Source organism: Tamandua tetradactyla, chromosome 3 (assembly GCF_023851605.1).
Source record: "Tamandua tetradactyla isolate mTamTet1 chromosome 3, mTamTet1.pri, whole genome shotgun sequence".
NCBI classification, from domain to species: Eukaryota; Metazoa; Chordata; class Mammalia; order Pilosa; family Myrmecophagidae; genus Tamandua; species Tamandua tetradactyla.
Genome location: NC_135329.1, coordinates 190,335,599 through 190,352,595, shown reverse-complemented (window position 1 = coordinate 190,352,595; position 16,997 = coordinate 190,335,599). Strand labels below are relative to the sequence as shown.

The following is a 16,997-nucleotide window of genomic DNA, read 5'->3' as shown; positions in this document are numbered from 1 at the left end:
TAATCATGTAACAAAGGACACTTCCTGGCCAAAGAAATGGGAACTTCATGGACAAGGAAAAGCCCTGATGGAAAGGAGGCTTCCAAAGTTCTTTGACCAAGACCTCCATTTCACTGTTGTGTAAACTCAGACCTGCTTGCTAAGTCACTAAAACTAGGACGATAAAGAATTTATCTCTTTTTGGTTTATAAAGAATGTTTACTGGGTGGCTTTAGGCCTTTCATCTGTATGTGAGAAGATGGGCAAGGTGGCCTCTGCAGAACAGATGCAACTTTTGCTTCTCCAAGCACATACTTACTTAGTTCCCTACTGCCTCATCTTCCTTTTCTTTCTCTCCTACTCCCATTTGTTATTCAGTCTCTGTTTTCTCTCACTCCATCTTTGCTCACTTTAATCTGGTCTTTCTCCCTCTGGTTTTAGTCTTTGTCCCTATTTCTTCAAATTTTTATGAAGCCAGTTCCCCCCTTTATTTCCAAAATGTGTTGATATTCAGTAGTCTTCCTTGTGGTATTTCAAGCTGAACTAAAAATGTATTGAGAAAAATAAAAATGAAACTGGCTTTCTCAAACTTTCTAAAACTTCTGTCTGAGAGGAGGGAAAAGGTTTAGGTCAGATTTTATTTTTATCTGAACAGTTTTCCCATCCAAATAGTCAGCATAAGGAATGTAAAAGATTTAAAGGAATATAGTCATGATCATGAATAATTCAAATATACATTAGAAATGCAGAACTTTGGAAGCAACCAGTATATTTTATGAAGAATATAGGAAAAACACCAGAGAATGAAAACAAATATTACCTCTCCTTATTATTTTTATTAAAAGAACACACCAAAAAAACTCTATATTTTCTCCAATAATAAAAAACAAGATCCAGATCTTGTTTTTAAAGAGAGAAGTCACATTTAACCACAGTAGTAAGCAGAACTTATTGCCTTCCCACTAGTATCTATTTCCATTTTTTATGTACTTTAATTAAGCTCTTTTATAAATCACTATACAAAATTCACAAACTTTTAGGAATTCTGAGAAATATTCACATCCAGACATTGACTGATTTTCCTTCTAAAACATGTATATTAGACACTTACTTTCAGGTAGATCCATTTTTCAAGAAACATATGACCACTTCTATTTTAGCAACAATGAACTAAACAGGAAGTGAACTTTTTAAAAAAATGGGTTCTAGATTTTGAAAGGTCAAATAATGTTTTCTTCTAAAAGCTGGTGGGATCACATTGCACAGGGTTCCTGTACTGAACTGTACATTCAGTACAATTGAAAATCTGGGTACAGACTCAATAAATGTTTGTTCTTTACTTCTTCCTTGACTCTATTTTGAAAGTATTCTCAACACTCTTCAAAATGCCATTTATAATTTAATATAGAAAATTTGTTTTTCTTTTAATGTTGAAAAATGAGCAAATCTTTATTTCAGTCTCCAAAATATCTATGGACTCTCATCTACTTGGGATCTGTCATCTTTTTAAAAGAAAAAAAATATCACCATGAATCCTTTCAATATTTAGTTCTAAAGTCTTTCAAAAATAATTTCCTTTCTAAAAGATAAAAACAAGTATTTTAACCTCAGGCTAAGCTTTTTCACTGAATAAAAATTTGCTTTGGAGTAGACCCTATGTATTCATCAGTGTGTGAATAGGTGAGTTCTAAAATCCTAGAACGTAGATTAAAATTCTGAAAGCCCTAGGAGAGCGCTGGAATCTGCCATGCAATAGCTTGCATAACTAACTGAAATTCATGTGGATGAAGTTATAGCATTCTTGGTTTTTCTTATCCAGTGAGATTCTGAGAAAGCCATCCAATCTGGAGAAGGACAGCAATTTATCACTCCAGAGCACTGAAGTTCCAGAAAGAAGGCACACATCACCAGGTAAGCGCTTCTCCTCTGTAAAGTTTAGAACAGCCAGTATATATCTATTACTTTAAAAGTTTGTAGTTTAAAATTTTCATATAAATACCTAATGTCTAGAACATCCCTAAGTGATCGAAATGTTTGCCAAGTGTGGTGGTACAAATTCTCCAAAATTCTCAGGAATAACTACAAATTAAGTTCTTAACCAAAAGACCCTATAAGTGCAAGAAATCTACATTGGAATAGAATGATGTTGAGGATTGCACCCTTTCGCAGAACTAACTAGGAACTCTTTAGTTGTCTCCAATTAGATGGTAGTGGGATCATTAGAAAGACCAGTAAAAAAAATTATTGGAAAGAATCTCCAAACTTTGTTCAAACTTTCCACTATATGGATGAGGATTTGAAGCCCCAAAAGGTAAGTGCTGGATCTGTGGGGACTGGAAGGACTGACAGGCCAGTACCCATTTTGCTATCCTCTTCTCTCTCCCATTCAAAACTCAATATCATAATCATTCAGTGGGATCCTGTACTTGTTTCCCAATCCAGGCTTGTAACTAAAACTTCAGTGTGCAGAAGACCCTCCTAAAGAGCTCCTTTAAAACATGTGCCCTTAATTTTTATGCCAAAGTGATTCTGATGCAGGTAGTCTTGATAAACATTGATTTGGAGCTACAAATTGAGATAAACATCTTGAAACAGCAGGACTCTTTTGCATTCATTCAACAAATATTTATGGGGTGCCTACTATCATCTAGCACTGTTCAAGTGCTGGGGATATATTAGAGAACAAAACGAAGATTCCTGTTTTCATGGAGCTTACCTACTAGGATATGTTAGAATGTGATTGGTGAATTGGTGTATGTGGCACACACACACAAAAAGGATATCTTTTAAAATGCCATGGTATACTTAAGATTCTATCATATTAAATAACTTCCCACTCCAAGTTGTGGGGTCAAATGAAAAAAGTCCTGTGCCGATGTAGTGGAATATTGTAGTGAGTGGTTTTCAGGAGTTAACACTCTTTTGTGAATGATCTGTGGTTGTTTGGCTGAGTAGGTTAAAGCCCAATAGAAATAAGGTCATGATGTTGTGGTTCAGTAAGGTCTGCTTGTTTCTCATGGAAACCAGTCATCTCACAAATGTATTGCCTTGGTCTAAGAGGGATCAGATGGGAAGAGTAAATCCTTCAGCCTCAAGGGCACTGAAACAGAGCCCATGTCCTACTGATGGTCACTGGTAGCTTTGAATAGTAAGGTTCTTTGCTGTGAGGATGAGAAGGTATTTTTGTTTGAAATATATAAAAAGTTTACATGCTGGCTTCATGAACATTAATGCTGTAGGTATGAACACGCCCTTCTAGCTAAGGCGCTAAAGCAGGAAACTCTGCCACATTACAAATAGGAGTAGAGAAGGCTACTTTGGGAATTGCTTATTAAAGTATACTATAATCCAGACTAATTGCTTTGTCCCATTTATTTGATCTGAAATATCATTCTGAAACCACTTTGGGGAGGAGGAATTTATGATCCTAAGCAGATTTCAGCCTCCCAGTTGAATAATTAAAAAGAAAACCATTATCACCAGATGTGCATTGGCAGATCCTTTGAACAGATGTTGGATATGATGGATCTATGGAGTTAGTGGAAGCACTTCAAGTCCTCTAGGCCCATACATAAATGATTCAGTTTATTGAGCAATAATATTGATGATGAAGTTTAATGATACAAACTGGCATGAAAGCAAATGACATCTAAATGATTCTGGAAAAACCAAGAGTGGACCAAAGCCATCACAATTTGAAGTGAAAAGAAATGTACACGGAATTTGCCAGTTTGCCAGTATGAAACTTTCATGGAAGATGTATATATGAGCATATTTTTGCTGTGGGGCTTATAAAGGCATGAGTATTATTTATAGCTTCTTATGTGATCGTGCCTGTTTTTTTGTGTATTTAGAATGCTAATCTGTTATTTTTTCCCACCATAGCTGCAGTACTTCCCAGTCCAAGTTCTGATTTGGAAAATGCTGGAACAGATCATTTCAATGGCAGTGAATTGCTTGCACGGATCCTGGGTTTGGAAAAGGTAACCTCACTCAGCTTTGTAATGGACAGATAATGAAGACTGGTTGAACAAATGCCTTTTATGTTAATAGTGGGGATTCCTCTCAATCAGAAGAGCCTTGGAGCAACTTTGCAATTCAGAGTAATAGCTCAGGGAGGCTTTAGGAGTGCTTCAATACAATTCTTAAATCTGAGATATTCTGAATTCCTTAAGATCTTGGGTATTTATTTACTTTTCTGTGAAAGTCTCTTAATTGCACTTAAGATTTCTATTTTGTAAAAATTATGGTGGCTTTGTGTGTGATCTTTTACTTTTCTGAGGCAGCAAAGTTAAAGACCAAATGGAGCTACAACACTCATCAAACCTACTGGCTCATCCACACTAATGCATTTAAAGAGATAAAAACTATGGAAAATACCTCCACAATGTAGAAAAATATTTTTCCTTACCATATTTTAGAGATTTTTACATATGGGTTCTTTCTGTTTACCAGTCAGTATCATCTTAAAATTGATCAGGTTGCCCAATAATAAACATAATTTCTGTCTGAGGTATAAATTGGGTAGCCCGTAGGCAAAATTTGTGTGTGTGTGTGTGTGTGTGTGTGTGTGTACAAGAATTTTAAGAAATTGAATTTGAATGCCTTTAGGCCAAACATGAACTCTTCTGTTAACCCATTTCTCCTTATTGTCTTTCATCTAGTCACATTCATATATTTAAGTTTTATTTGCCTGGCCCCTATAGGCATTTGAATCCTGATTTATGTACTCTTCAGAAATGAAGAAAAGATAATTTTCAGCACTTTGAAATAGAGAGATAATTCTCTTCCTCTCATTCCTGCTCTCTGTCTTTATGCACACACACAGAAGCATTTTTAACAATATAGTTATATCATATATAATAGATATCTCTTCCATCTGAACTATAGGGAAATATCTCTAACCTTTGAACAATTGCAATGGCCAAAACCATGCTGGTTTATGTCGCTGACAGTTACCCTTGCAGTTGATATAATGGAAGCATCTCAATAAATTCATTTATGCAAATGAATCAAAAGTCAGTGCAAAAACTGCCAGCAAGGAGAGACACCATCTTGTAAAGTCAACCTCACCAGTGCCGATTGAATATCCAGTTCAGATGTGTATATAATATTGGAGGTCCCTAAAGCACCTTGTCTCGCATAGGAAACTTCTCGATATGCCCAATTAAGTCCAGTCAAAAGCCTTCTCAGGGGAAAATGGTGCAGTGGGAAGCTCCACCAAAACTGGCAGGAACTGTCTGAGTCAATTATTTTGAAACTCCAGAGTCTAGTGGAACATGTGTAGCATGCAGGGGCATAAAAGGACAAATATTTATGATCTCACTGATATGAAAAAATTAGAATAAGAAACTCATAGAGTTAGAAACTGTATAGGTTACCAGGTGTGGAGTGGGGAGTAAGGAAAGCAGTTAGTGTTTAAATTACATGGAGTTTCTAATTGGGTTGGTGGAAAAGCTTTGATGCTGGGTGGTGGTGATATTATTAGCTCAACATTATGAACATAATTAACAGTGCTGAATTATATATTTGAATGTGGTTAAGAGGGAAAATTTTAGGCTGGATATATTTCACTAGAGTAAAATTTTTTTTTAATATATAGGATTATATTCAAGTAAACCCTAATGTAAACCATGGGTACAATAGTTAATAGCACAATTATAAAAATGTTCTTTCATCAATTGTAACAAATGTACCATACTAACACAAGGTGTTAATAATAGGATGGGTATATGCAAACTCTCTATTTTACCCATTATTTTTCTGTAAATCTACATCTTCTCTAACACAAGAAAAAGCCTCCCCTAATCAGGCCAATGTATAAACCAGGTAAAGTTGTTATATTACATTCTATTTCTTCCATACTGGTTTCTAGAAGCAGTCTTTCATGGAATCAGACACATTATTTAATACCTGGAATAGCAATGCTATCCTCAAAAATACTACCTTATTTTATTGAAATTCCCAAGTTCTCTTACTTATATGGAATGAAATCTCAGGATTTTGTGTGGCAGTACAGTCACATATATAGTGATAATGTCAGAAATGAATTTTCTATGTAGAGATACACTTGTTTAGAGATGTTTGAGCAGAGAAAGGATATAAATTTAGAATGACATATTGATACCTGTCTCCACAATCTCTCTAATTCCTCTTACTTTCTCTTCACTGCTTTCTACCACCCTTGCAAGAATGAGTAGAGAAGTCATTTTGGGGCGAGGTTATATATATATATATAATGTTAGGAAAGAGATACAGATGACTGATGAGTAGACCTAGCACTCACACTACATGCTAGAATAAGTGGATCCTGTCTTGTTCCATTACACTTACAAGTTGAGTCACTGGAAAGCAGAGTGTAAATTTTATGGTACAAACTGAGGATTCAAACAAAACTGGCTTCACCTCACAGGGCTAAAAAAAGATGAATTATTATGATGGGCTCTTTAAGTATCACAACAAAATATGACTGGCTGTGTAAATAACTAAACAACTGAATAATGGTAAGTCTTAAGTTATGATACGACCAATATCATAACTGAAAATAGTGCTGTACCTGTGACTGGCCTGTCTTGTGAAATATATGGGGGTATTATAGTGACCCCATTATGAAGTTGCCTTCCAATTATTACTTTTGGTAGTTTTATTTACTTATATGTATTTATATATTTTCATATGCTTGTGCTCCTTTTCTCTTTCAATGCATTGTACTTAAATGGAAGAATTGCTTTGCAAATGAAAAATAATTTGTTTGGCCATAACTCTTAGGCTTCTACTGTTTTGGAAGTCTTCCAAATATCATGGCCCATTTCCCATGAAATTCACAGAGAGTTAGGACACCTGAGTCTCTGCTGTTATAGGACCAGGAAAAATGAATAAGATTTTTATGTTGAAGATTTTTGTGAGAAAAGACCTGGAGCATTTAGGATGGGAAATAAGTTTAGCTATATAAATTAGTTATATAAATCATTTAATTTACTACATTCACAAATTCTCTTGTCACTTTTCATGTCTAAGCCCAAATCTATTTTAGTTTTATCTTAATAGTTGCTCTATACAGGACTTTGGTTATTGTGAAGATAGGTCAATTTCCTCGAAGACTAGAATACTTGCGTATCTATGTTAATTAAGATTATAATTCCACTTTCCTCATACCGTTTTTAGCTGGTAAAGCAAAATTCAACTGCAGAAGATATAAGAAGAGAACTCTGTGAGAGCTATCCAACATATATTGGTGATTACGCCTTCTCTTGGTCCACTCTAGGAAAAAATGTTTTTAACAAGTTTTGCCTTTCCAACATGACCCTTTTAGAGTCCTCTCTCCAAGAACTAAAATACCATTTCTCTCAGGTGAGTGTGGATGTCTTTTAATAGCATGATCAAAGATCTTATAAATAATAGAAGATGATTTATTGTTTCCATCTTGCATCAAGAAAATGACTCAACATGAGACAAAGAACAAGTCTGTGGCCCACGTTGACTGGGAAATGCCAGTTTGAATATTTGCTCACCTATGGGATGGATTCCTGACATGGAGATTTGCATGCAGTGTTTAGTTTCCTAAGTAATATCCACTTATAATTTCAATGTGCAGAATTTAAATGATTTCAATGCTGAACCAAAAATATTGAATTCTGTTAATGTAGACACATCTTTGGAGATGCAATATGGCTTTGTGCTATAGTGAATGAAGACATTCTCTTGTCTTTAAGGTCTTTAAGAGATATTATTCAGAATGTAATATAAACTTAATTATTAAACTATCAGAGCTGTACAACTATTAGAAGTTAGAAAATGGTCCTTTTGGTTTTTGCTTGCTGACATCGAACAATTTGAAAAACTAACTTTTGATGTAACAGTTTATTTTCCCCAAAGACTATACACTAAAACCAAGTACATTCTGCTATGAAGTGCTAATGACCATTTGTATATGCTAATCTGAAACTACAGGAGTGAAAATAAGACAGGTAATCTTAATTTAATGAAACCCCAGAAAAAATGAAAAATGACAAAAATATTTAGAACTATCTTGAAATTTTATAGACAGGAATAAATGAAACATGTCCATCTCTATTATTTTCCCTTTATATCTGAATTTAATGTATATAACTTTTATATATATTTATAAAATTAAGTTACCTTTCAGTTATCTGACTTTCCTTAATAAACTGGATTAGAGAAATTGTTATAATAACCTCAATCAGAATGTTAGACACTTAAAATTCTTTCTTAATGAACTCAGCAGTTGTGTAGAGTAGAATGTGTGGTCAAGAATACAATGTTAAGAAGCACAATCTCAACTTGTAATTAAGACAGATCAAAAGCCTAATTTTACTAGTATGATTTAGTTTATTAAGAAAATTGCTTCTGGAGAGAATGTAACGAAATAAAATATCTTTATTTCTGAAGATAGAAGCTGGATCCTGTGATCCATAGGAATAGAAAAATTCATGTTTTTTTGTTTATTTGCTTCGTTATAACATGATGTATGATTACTACATTGAAGAAGACTAAAGAAACAATTGATTATATAGGTTTCCTCACTGCAAATCATTTATTACAATTAAAATTTCTGCTGTTACAACTAGGAAATATTTTATTGTGTTAAGTGAAATTTTAATGTGAAATTGCAATAAATGTTTTCATATATATATATATATGTATATTTTTACATATATATATGTTTTAAGGGTTCTCCTTACAAGTCATATATAATAAGGGCTCTGGTAATGGATATGAGGAAAATACATTTTTAACTCCTAAACCAGGCCCTAGGAAAAGGAAAAGCATTACTCAGAAACTAGTTTTATTTCAGGAAATTAATTTTAATTTCCAAATAAACACTTTTAAATGTTTTGCATGAACATAACCTTGTTAAACTCTAACTATGTCAATTCCTGGAGCTATAGAAAAATCCGGTTATATTTAAGGACAGTAGAAATTGTTACGGTTTTTCAAATAAAGGAAGGCGTCAAACTAACAATTTGAAGAAACTGTTTATGTACAAAATCTATATTTTTGATGCTCTTAGAGACATTAAGCCATGTGATTACAAATGTTGAAGTCTCATTTTTACCCTCTGTCTGGTTTTATTTTTCAAGATATCTAGTGACCCCAACAACCAGAAGATGGTATTTCAGGAACTGGTCAAAGTCCTGTCTTTCTTCTCACAAATGCAACAGCAAACAGCTCTGTGGCAATTTCTCTCTAGTTTTCCAAATGTGTTTCAGAATGACACAACACAAAACGACCTATTTGATGTTCTTCAAAAGGCAAATGGGTAAGAAAATGTAAGAATTAGATGCCATGTTACTGTTGACAAATAGATCTTTTTTTTTTTTAATGTTACCCGAGAGGGTCACAGTTAGGTAGATAATTTAAGTGCAGAGCAAATAATGCTACAGCCCCTTAGTGCTGATTTTAGCAATGAAGATGATTAGGCATGGAAGGAACACATCAGGGGCATCACTGGTGCACAAGAGAAAGTAAGGGGGCACACTAATCTGAGCAGCTGTATTGTCACTGGATGCCCCAGTGCTGCTGAGAATGGGGTGCCTGGCAGGAACAACCATAAATGGGGAGAGTGGTTTGGGCTCACTCAAGAGCACCCTGAGCTGTGCGCATCTAGCATTTAAACTTTCCAAAAACAAAGATCTGACTGGGTTTTAGTTGACAATATCCAATATAAAACAACCCTGTTGGTTAGCGCTTTGTACCCAGGCACCCCAGAAGGATTGAATTCCCTCATGTATAGCCTGCCTATAAATGATCTTCCAAAATCTGCACATTGGATTGGCTTATCAGATGCATATGGCATAAAGCTTGGAAAAATTGCTTTCCTCACAAAAGAGATGTGGGTATGGCTAGCATTTGGAGTTTAACAGACTTATATTTAGTACTAAGCAACACATGGAGAAAGTTAATTTTGACTATCCTGTCTCGTTAATTTGAGAACATTCATTAAAAGAGAACAAAACAACAACCACAACTACAAATCAAAGCTACCGATTACTGAGTGACTATTACATGCCAGACACGTTACTTGGCCCTTTATATATATCATTACATTGAATCTTATAGAAAACCAATTATTTCTTTTACAAATGAGGTAACAGAGGGTCATAAAGATTGAGTATCTGCTGATCAGGCAACCAGGAGTTGTTGAATCTGGATTTCCTAACTCCAAAACTCAGGCTACCTCTTTTATATGTCATTAAGAGTGTATTCTATTTTAAATGTCTGAAGCATCAGAAAAGACTGTTCTCATCTTCTTTGGAAGGCTTCCAAGAGCTTATGTTTATCCGAAGACCTCTTATGTTGTTACATTAATTTCTTTCAATTCTCACAATAGTGCTTTGAGATAAAGACAATAGATAACTCAATTTTACAGGAGAGGAAACAAACCTGCAGGTAGCTGAAATGACTTGCCTAGGTCATTTAATAACTAATAAGTGATAGACCCAGGACCCAAACTCAAGGAATTTGAATCCAGGTCCGGTGTTCTTTTCACTATAGCCCACCATAATTGAAGTATCAAGGAGCAAACTAACAGTAAGTTTTATTCTCTCATTAAGTATTCTTCTTTAGCTCTTAGGGAAATCTTTACTCACCCAGAATTTTGATACTTGATCCTCGTCCTCCAAGATATAATTTGACTTAGAAAGCGAGCAGATGGATTAAGTAAAGGAGAAAGGGAATAACTTGAAATGTATAGAGTAGAAATAAAAGGAGTTAGTCAAAATAATATTCAGAGCATACTGAGGTGCATTGAAGAGTCACTAGAATGGGTAAAAATTTAAAAGATGGCAAATCCCAAGTTGATGAGGATGCTGAACAAATGGAACTCTCAAACAGTGCAGGTTAGAGTGTAAAATGATACAACAACTTCGGAAGACAGTGTGACAGTTTCTAAACAGTAGATTCATATGAGCTAAAATTCTACTGTAAGGTATTTACCCAAAATAGTGAAAATGTATGCCCACATACTCGTATGCTGTATTTATAGTAAGTTTATTCATAATAGCTAAAAATTGGGGAGAAAACAAATATCCATCAACAAAATGACTAAAAATATGTGTGGTTTATTTTTAACATAATTCCATTCAGCAATATAAAGAAGCAGATTACTGCTATACATGGCAATATGGATAAATCTCATTAGTATTATGGTGGCAAAAGAGTGCGGATGAAAATTACATAATCATGTCTTGGTACTGTATTATTCTATTTATGACAGAATTAATCTATAGTGATAAAAAATCAAACCAATGGTTCCAGGGACAACTGTTGGGAGCATCAAGAAACTTTTTGCATCTTAATTTGCATAGTGATTATATGAGTGTGCTCATTTGTCAAGTCTTTGAACCATACACCTAAGATATGTTTATTGTACTGAATGTGAATTATACCTCAATAAAGTTTGACCGACCCCCCCCAAAAAAAAACAACAAGTAAAAGACAAAAAGTGTATAAAATAGTATTCAGAGGAAGGGGGAAGATATGAGTAAATTTTAGGTATTTTGGTGCAGTAAATTACTTAGGAAAGACATTGCACTATAACTATTCTAACTCACTTAATATCCAGTGTAAAATTAATTCATCCAATAGCATATACAGTAGAGAATGTTTTAGGTAGTGATTGTTAATGTTGTCACACAGTCCACATAATAAAGAGAACAGCTTTTTAAGAGATAGCTTCAGCTGGTTATAAAAATGGCATCTGACTTTTATCGGATCTGAGCAACCTTTTTTTAAATGGTCCACTTAACTGTTCTTGATTTATAAGCTTGCTTTGACCAATATAATATCCCCTAGCCATGCATCGTTATTGAGCACTTGAAATGTGATTCAAGTGATTGAGGAACTGAATATATTATTTTATTAAATTTCAATTAGCTTAAATGTAAATTTTTAAAATGGATACCTGATGCAGTTATTAGAAAATGTTTATGCATGTTTGGAACAACTTGGTTTGTGAATCTAATTTTTCACCTATAAATTAAATGAAGTCTAAATAAAGATTAAGTATACCATCTGAATTGTTATGTTCTTTAAGTATGAAAGATAGTAAACTTCAAAGACTTAGTGCAAAAAAAAAAGAATTAAAATATTCCTTTAATCGTTTTATATTGATTAGATATTAAAATGATAATATTCTGGATGAATTGGGTTAAAAATTATTAAATTCAATTTCACTTATTCCTTTTAACTCTTTTAAGGTGGCTACTAGAAAATTTAAAATGAAACACGTGAAAAAAATAGGCAAAAAAAATTGAACGTGGTTCACATTATATATCTATTTGAGAGTGCTTTATAAACTTTTTTTTTTTTGGTCAAATTTTCTTTACTACTGTTATTGAGCTGGTAGTGCCATTAAAAGTCATAACTTCCTCATGGTCTTCTTGGTTGATAGTACTCTTTGTTGAGTAAGTAATAGGTACAAAATGTATCCCACAGAAACTTCCAGTATTTCCTTCAGCAACTTTTTAAGCTGTAAATTGTTCTACAGATCAATCACCAAAATAAGATTATAATGTTAAGGCTATGACAAAACTGGCAAAAATGAGTTTTTTTAAAAAAATCAAGAGAATATATCCAATGAGATACATGATTTTCACATTTTTTAAGGAAAAAGCCATACTAAGATATAACCTTAAAATCTCTTCTTTTAATTACCTTTATTTATAAGAAGACTTGTTTTGCATAACCTCCATTTCGATATGCTAAAAGCAGGAAAAAATCTATGAAATAAAATAATTTCAATGGATATTTCAAAGGATTTCAGGAAGGGTGGGTCCAAGCGTCTTGATGTTTTGAAGTTATAGTTTGTGAGAAACAGGTGTTTTAAGTCTGCCACCATTTTGTTATTAATATTAATGACAATAATACTGACAGTTTTAATGAGATTGCTAAGCGTTCAGTTTTTGAAGGTGTTATTTTGGGATAATAGGACAGGTGAGTCTGGCAGAGAGGTAAGCATGGAGAAGGCTGGCGGAGTTTGAAGTCCTGACTGGTCTCCATTGCCAGGATTCCAAAGAAACCTAAGGATTCTCTGGGTAAACATAAAGTTGAGGTATCAACTGTCTTGCATACAGAGCAGAGATGAAAAAAAGAGACATGCCCCAATGGCCAAGACAGGAAAACATTTGGCACACAGAGCTGGGGCAGTACAAGTTGGCAATGCCAGTGGACTCTGTGCAGAAATATCCTGCCCTCCTCTTTCCTCGGAGAAAACTTTGTGTGTCAGAGACTAGAGCTAGAGTGTAAAGAAAACCAGCTGGAATTTAGCAGACACCTGCCTTACAAATTACCGACTGGATAGCCTTGTGTCAGTTACTTAACTTTTTTGAACTTTAATTTTCCCACTTGCAAAACAGGGTTAATAAAATCTACTTCATGGAATTATTAGAGAACTAACCAAAAGTATTTACATATATATGGATATATATTTATGTATGCATGTGTACATGTATGCCCTAATTTATACTAGAAACTAAACAGAGGGCACTCAAGAGTTAGCTCTCCAAACAGTTTTTCATTCATGTCTAATTTGACAAAGTTAAAATCATCTTAATCTAAATTTAAAATTTAAACTGTGTATACATAGTGCATCTCTTGCAGTAGGAAGCATTCATTTGACTAGTGGATACGACAGGAAAAACTATCATCTAATTTGAGCTATCTTTAATTTCACAATAGCAAATTGTTAACCAAAGCCTTTTGCTCTAGTTATTACCCAAGTAAATACAAACATTGACTTAGGTTTGATGGTTCATATGTAACAGTATTTGAAAAATTCAGTCATACATACTTGTTCAATGCATACATTTTTTAAAAATTACTGATGACTACAAGGAAATAAAAAGGCTTTACTTAGTGAATTGCTTCTTGGAAATATAGAATGAATTCAACATACATAAATTTGCTAGTTGTCTATTTTCCCAGTGTCAACTGCCTCTTCTTATTGATTAACATAAAAATCAAAGGAAGACTATGTCACTTAGTCTAGATTTGATTTTTAATGAAAATTATTTCCAGTACTTAATTTTTCCATTTAATTAAAAAAGTCATTCTTACATTGGAAGTTGCTTTCCCTAACCATTTATTTACAAGTCTCAATATAAAAATATCAAACTGATGTGAACTTTGTCAGTTATTATGAGGCCCTGAGAAAAAAAAATAAATTAGAGCTCCCAGGCTCTTAAATTCTAGAAATATGAAGTGCTCTGTCCTGGTTTGAGAATATTTTGTTGGGATTTTGTGTATGAACAGACAAGTAATTAAATGACAAAAGCAGCATCTTGTCTTTTATGTTACAAGAATAATTTTCCATTCTGTAGCCATTTTCTCCTTGAATAACCTTTTGTTTCTCTCTGAAAACCTTGAAATGCAATCTGGTTGAACTGTTTTTCTACTTGTTAGCGCTCTGCTGGTGGTGCAGAAGGCATATCCACGTGTCACAACTAACGAAGGGTTCAGAACCATCCAGAAGTCTCTTAAACATCTGCTCTACACTTTGAACTCCCCAGCTGAAGGTATTATATTTGCATGTTCAGCATTAAATCTGACGTGGCAAAGCCTGTTAGAAATATAAAACAGTGTGACTGATGAAGTTATCATAGTTAGGTGATATTATTCTTAGGAGAAGACATATGCCACAACTCAATCTGGATCTCTGGGTAATCAAAGTGTGGGAGAGAGGGAAAAGCGACAGGAAAAGAGGCCATGACTTCTTGGATCTTTAATTAGGTGCAAATGTTCTCCCTTGGCTTGTAAAACTATGCCTATACATTGGTACGAAATGTACACATCAGCAAGTAAACCTCAGTACACGGATTGCTACCACTAGTTTTTGGAACAAAAGCCTAAACCGAATTGCAGTATTTTTGTCCTCATTTCCAGACTTTTTACTGGTGATGAATCTTTCATTGGTATAGATATGCCCCCAACCAGACACCTTGAAAATGTATGAGGTCATTAGACTGTGACTAGATCAGGGCAAATCTGCTGTCATTCCCAGTAAGGTAAGGTATACAGCACGTTGCTAGTGATTCAGAAAATGTCATTCTCTGCTTATAAAGAATAGTATTATAAACCATGGATGGAAATACACAGGTATCTACTCACAGGCAGAGATTTAGGGTGGTAAAGAAGAAGTACCTACTTTCCAAGTAAAATCTTTGGTTAATATTTATCACCCCTGAATGAATTTAGAACTATATCCTTTCTTGATTTGGTTTGTCAGTTTTTAAATATGTAGGCTTTTACCTTTGGATTACAAAGTAAGCATCATGAGAGCATCAGGTCACAAGCTCATCATAAGGTCTCAAAATGCAGTAAGTTAAGCTATAATATATAATATGTTCATATAAGGTCTTCAACTATAGTTTTCATATGCAAAGTAAATTCTCACTGCAGAGTCCAATAGATTTTACTCTTGGGTACCAATTTCTGTTAGTCTAAAACATTTTGCTATTTACAATTATAGAACTAATGAATAGCTTGCAAGATGAATTGTTGTTAAATTTGAGGATCTTGGCAAACATTAGGGAAAGAAAGTCTTGCTCTTGAGAAGTCCAGGCCAGAAAACCAGACCATGTACTAACAAATACTGATTATTTCCTTTGTATTTCTTTTATATTTACATTTTAAGGACTTGAAACACTTTCCTCAAGTTTCTTCCTACCACTCTTTTCATCTTCAGACTTGTACCTTTTGATTAATATAAAGTGACAAAGTTAAACAAGTTTTCACAAAGGACAAAAGCTCAAAAGCTTGTCAGTCCTATAGAAGTCAGAGTGAGCAGCATTGTGTATTAACTGAAGCAGCAAAACACTTTTCCTGCTGAATAGTATAACTAAGTTTTCAATTCTTGACAATGGCCATGTCTCGTGACTATGGATATATTAATGACTTTGGCAGGCATTAAAACATATCATTTGTGGTCAAGATGATAACAAGAAAATGTGTTTATTCTTTGTAAACATTTTATGTGCTTAACTTTTATTTGGTTGGTTTCTAATCTCATTGATTGTGAGTTCATCAGTTTGGAGGTGCCAATGTGCTAACAATAATGGCTACTGCTGAAAGTCATCAACCCCACATCCTCACCTGCTCCAGCAAAAACGTCAAGGCCTTTTAAATATCCTTCCAGGTATTTCTGGCAATACTATTTGTGAACTGATACTTGTCGGTGAAGGCTAACCTGGTAACGTGACCTTAGTTCAACAGCACAGGGGGCTCTAGCCCCAAGTGCAAAATACCTGCATCATTTCCTAGGATTCCCCATGCTTTGTCTTGGCGGTGTTTGGCAGGATTTCATCAAGTGAACACACTTTCTCCCTCATTTTCGCACTCAAGGAAGCTGGGGGAGACTCTCACAGCAGAGCTGCTTGGGCCGTAGGTATTGCATGACAATGTTAGGATAGCACCAGTAAGTCTTGCCCAGCTCTTGTTTTTAATGCAATATGAACTGTAGTTCAGTAAGTATGAAGTACAAGCTGCCTGTAGAAAACTAACAAAAGATTTCAAAGGTAATGGGACACATTCCACATTAGAACAGATTTCTGAGTTTGGTACGGGTTACAGTTCCACATTTTTAGGTTTTCCCTTCTAGCTGCTCCAAGATACTGGAGACAAAAAGCAATATCAATATAATGGTTCAGCAGTCATACTCATTTGTTAAATCCTATCTTCTCTGTTATAACTCCTCCTTCCCTTTTGATCCTTCTTCCAATCTTTAGGGGTATTTGGGCTACGCCTATTCTAACTTGTTTATGTTGGTGAGGTCTGTGTGTAATACCGGGTGTGGAGCTGGAACTAGTTGATGTTCTGGAGATGGAGAGGCTGGCCCCTCTGGGTTTCAGGACTTATCCGGCCTAGGAACCTATCTGGAGGTTGTAGGTTTCTGGGAAGTAATCACAGTACGTGAAACTTTGGTAGACTCTAAGATAAAGCCCTAGATGTTCTTTAGGGGTTGAGAGGAACGATTTTGGTTGTGGTTTGACAAATCATGGTAA

The 16,997-nt window shown here is 34.5% G+C and overlaps 1 protein-coding gene across 2 annotated transcripts in view; it reads left to right on the top strand.

Moving 5' to 3' along the window:
- Window positions 1-16,997, top strand: part of ABCA12 (ATP binding cassette subfamily A member 12) — a 157,599-nt gene that overhangs the window by 58,598 nt on the left and 82,004 nt on the right. For both annotated transcript variants that reach the window (XM_077155038.1, XM_077155039.1), the window contains 5 exons: window positions 1,799-1,890; window positions 3,865-3,962; window positions 7,144-7,329; window positions 9,081-9,259; window positions 14,401-14,513. In XM_077155038.1, coding sequence (XP_077011153.1) covers window positions 1,799-1,890; window positions 3,865-3,962; window positions 7,144-7,329; window positions 9,081-9,259; window positions 14,401-14,513 — 668 coding nt within the window. The remainder of the gene's footprint in view (window positions 1-1,798; window positions 1,891-3,864; window positions 3,963-7,143; window positions 7,330-9,080; window positions 9,260-14,400; window positions 14,514-16,997) is intronic.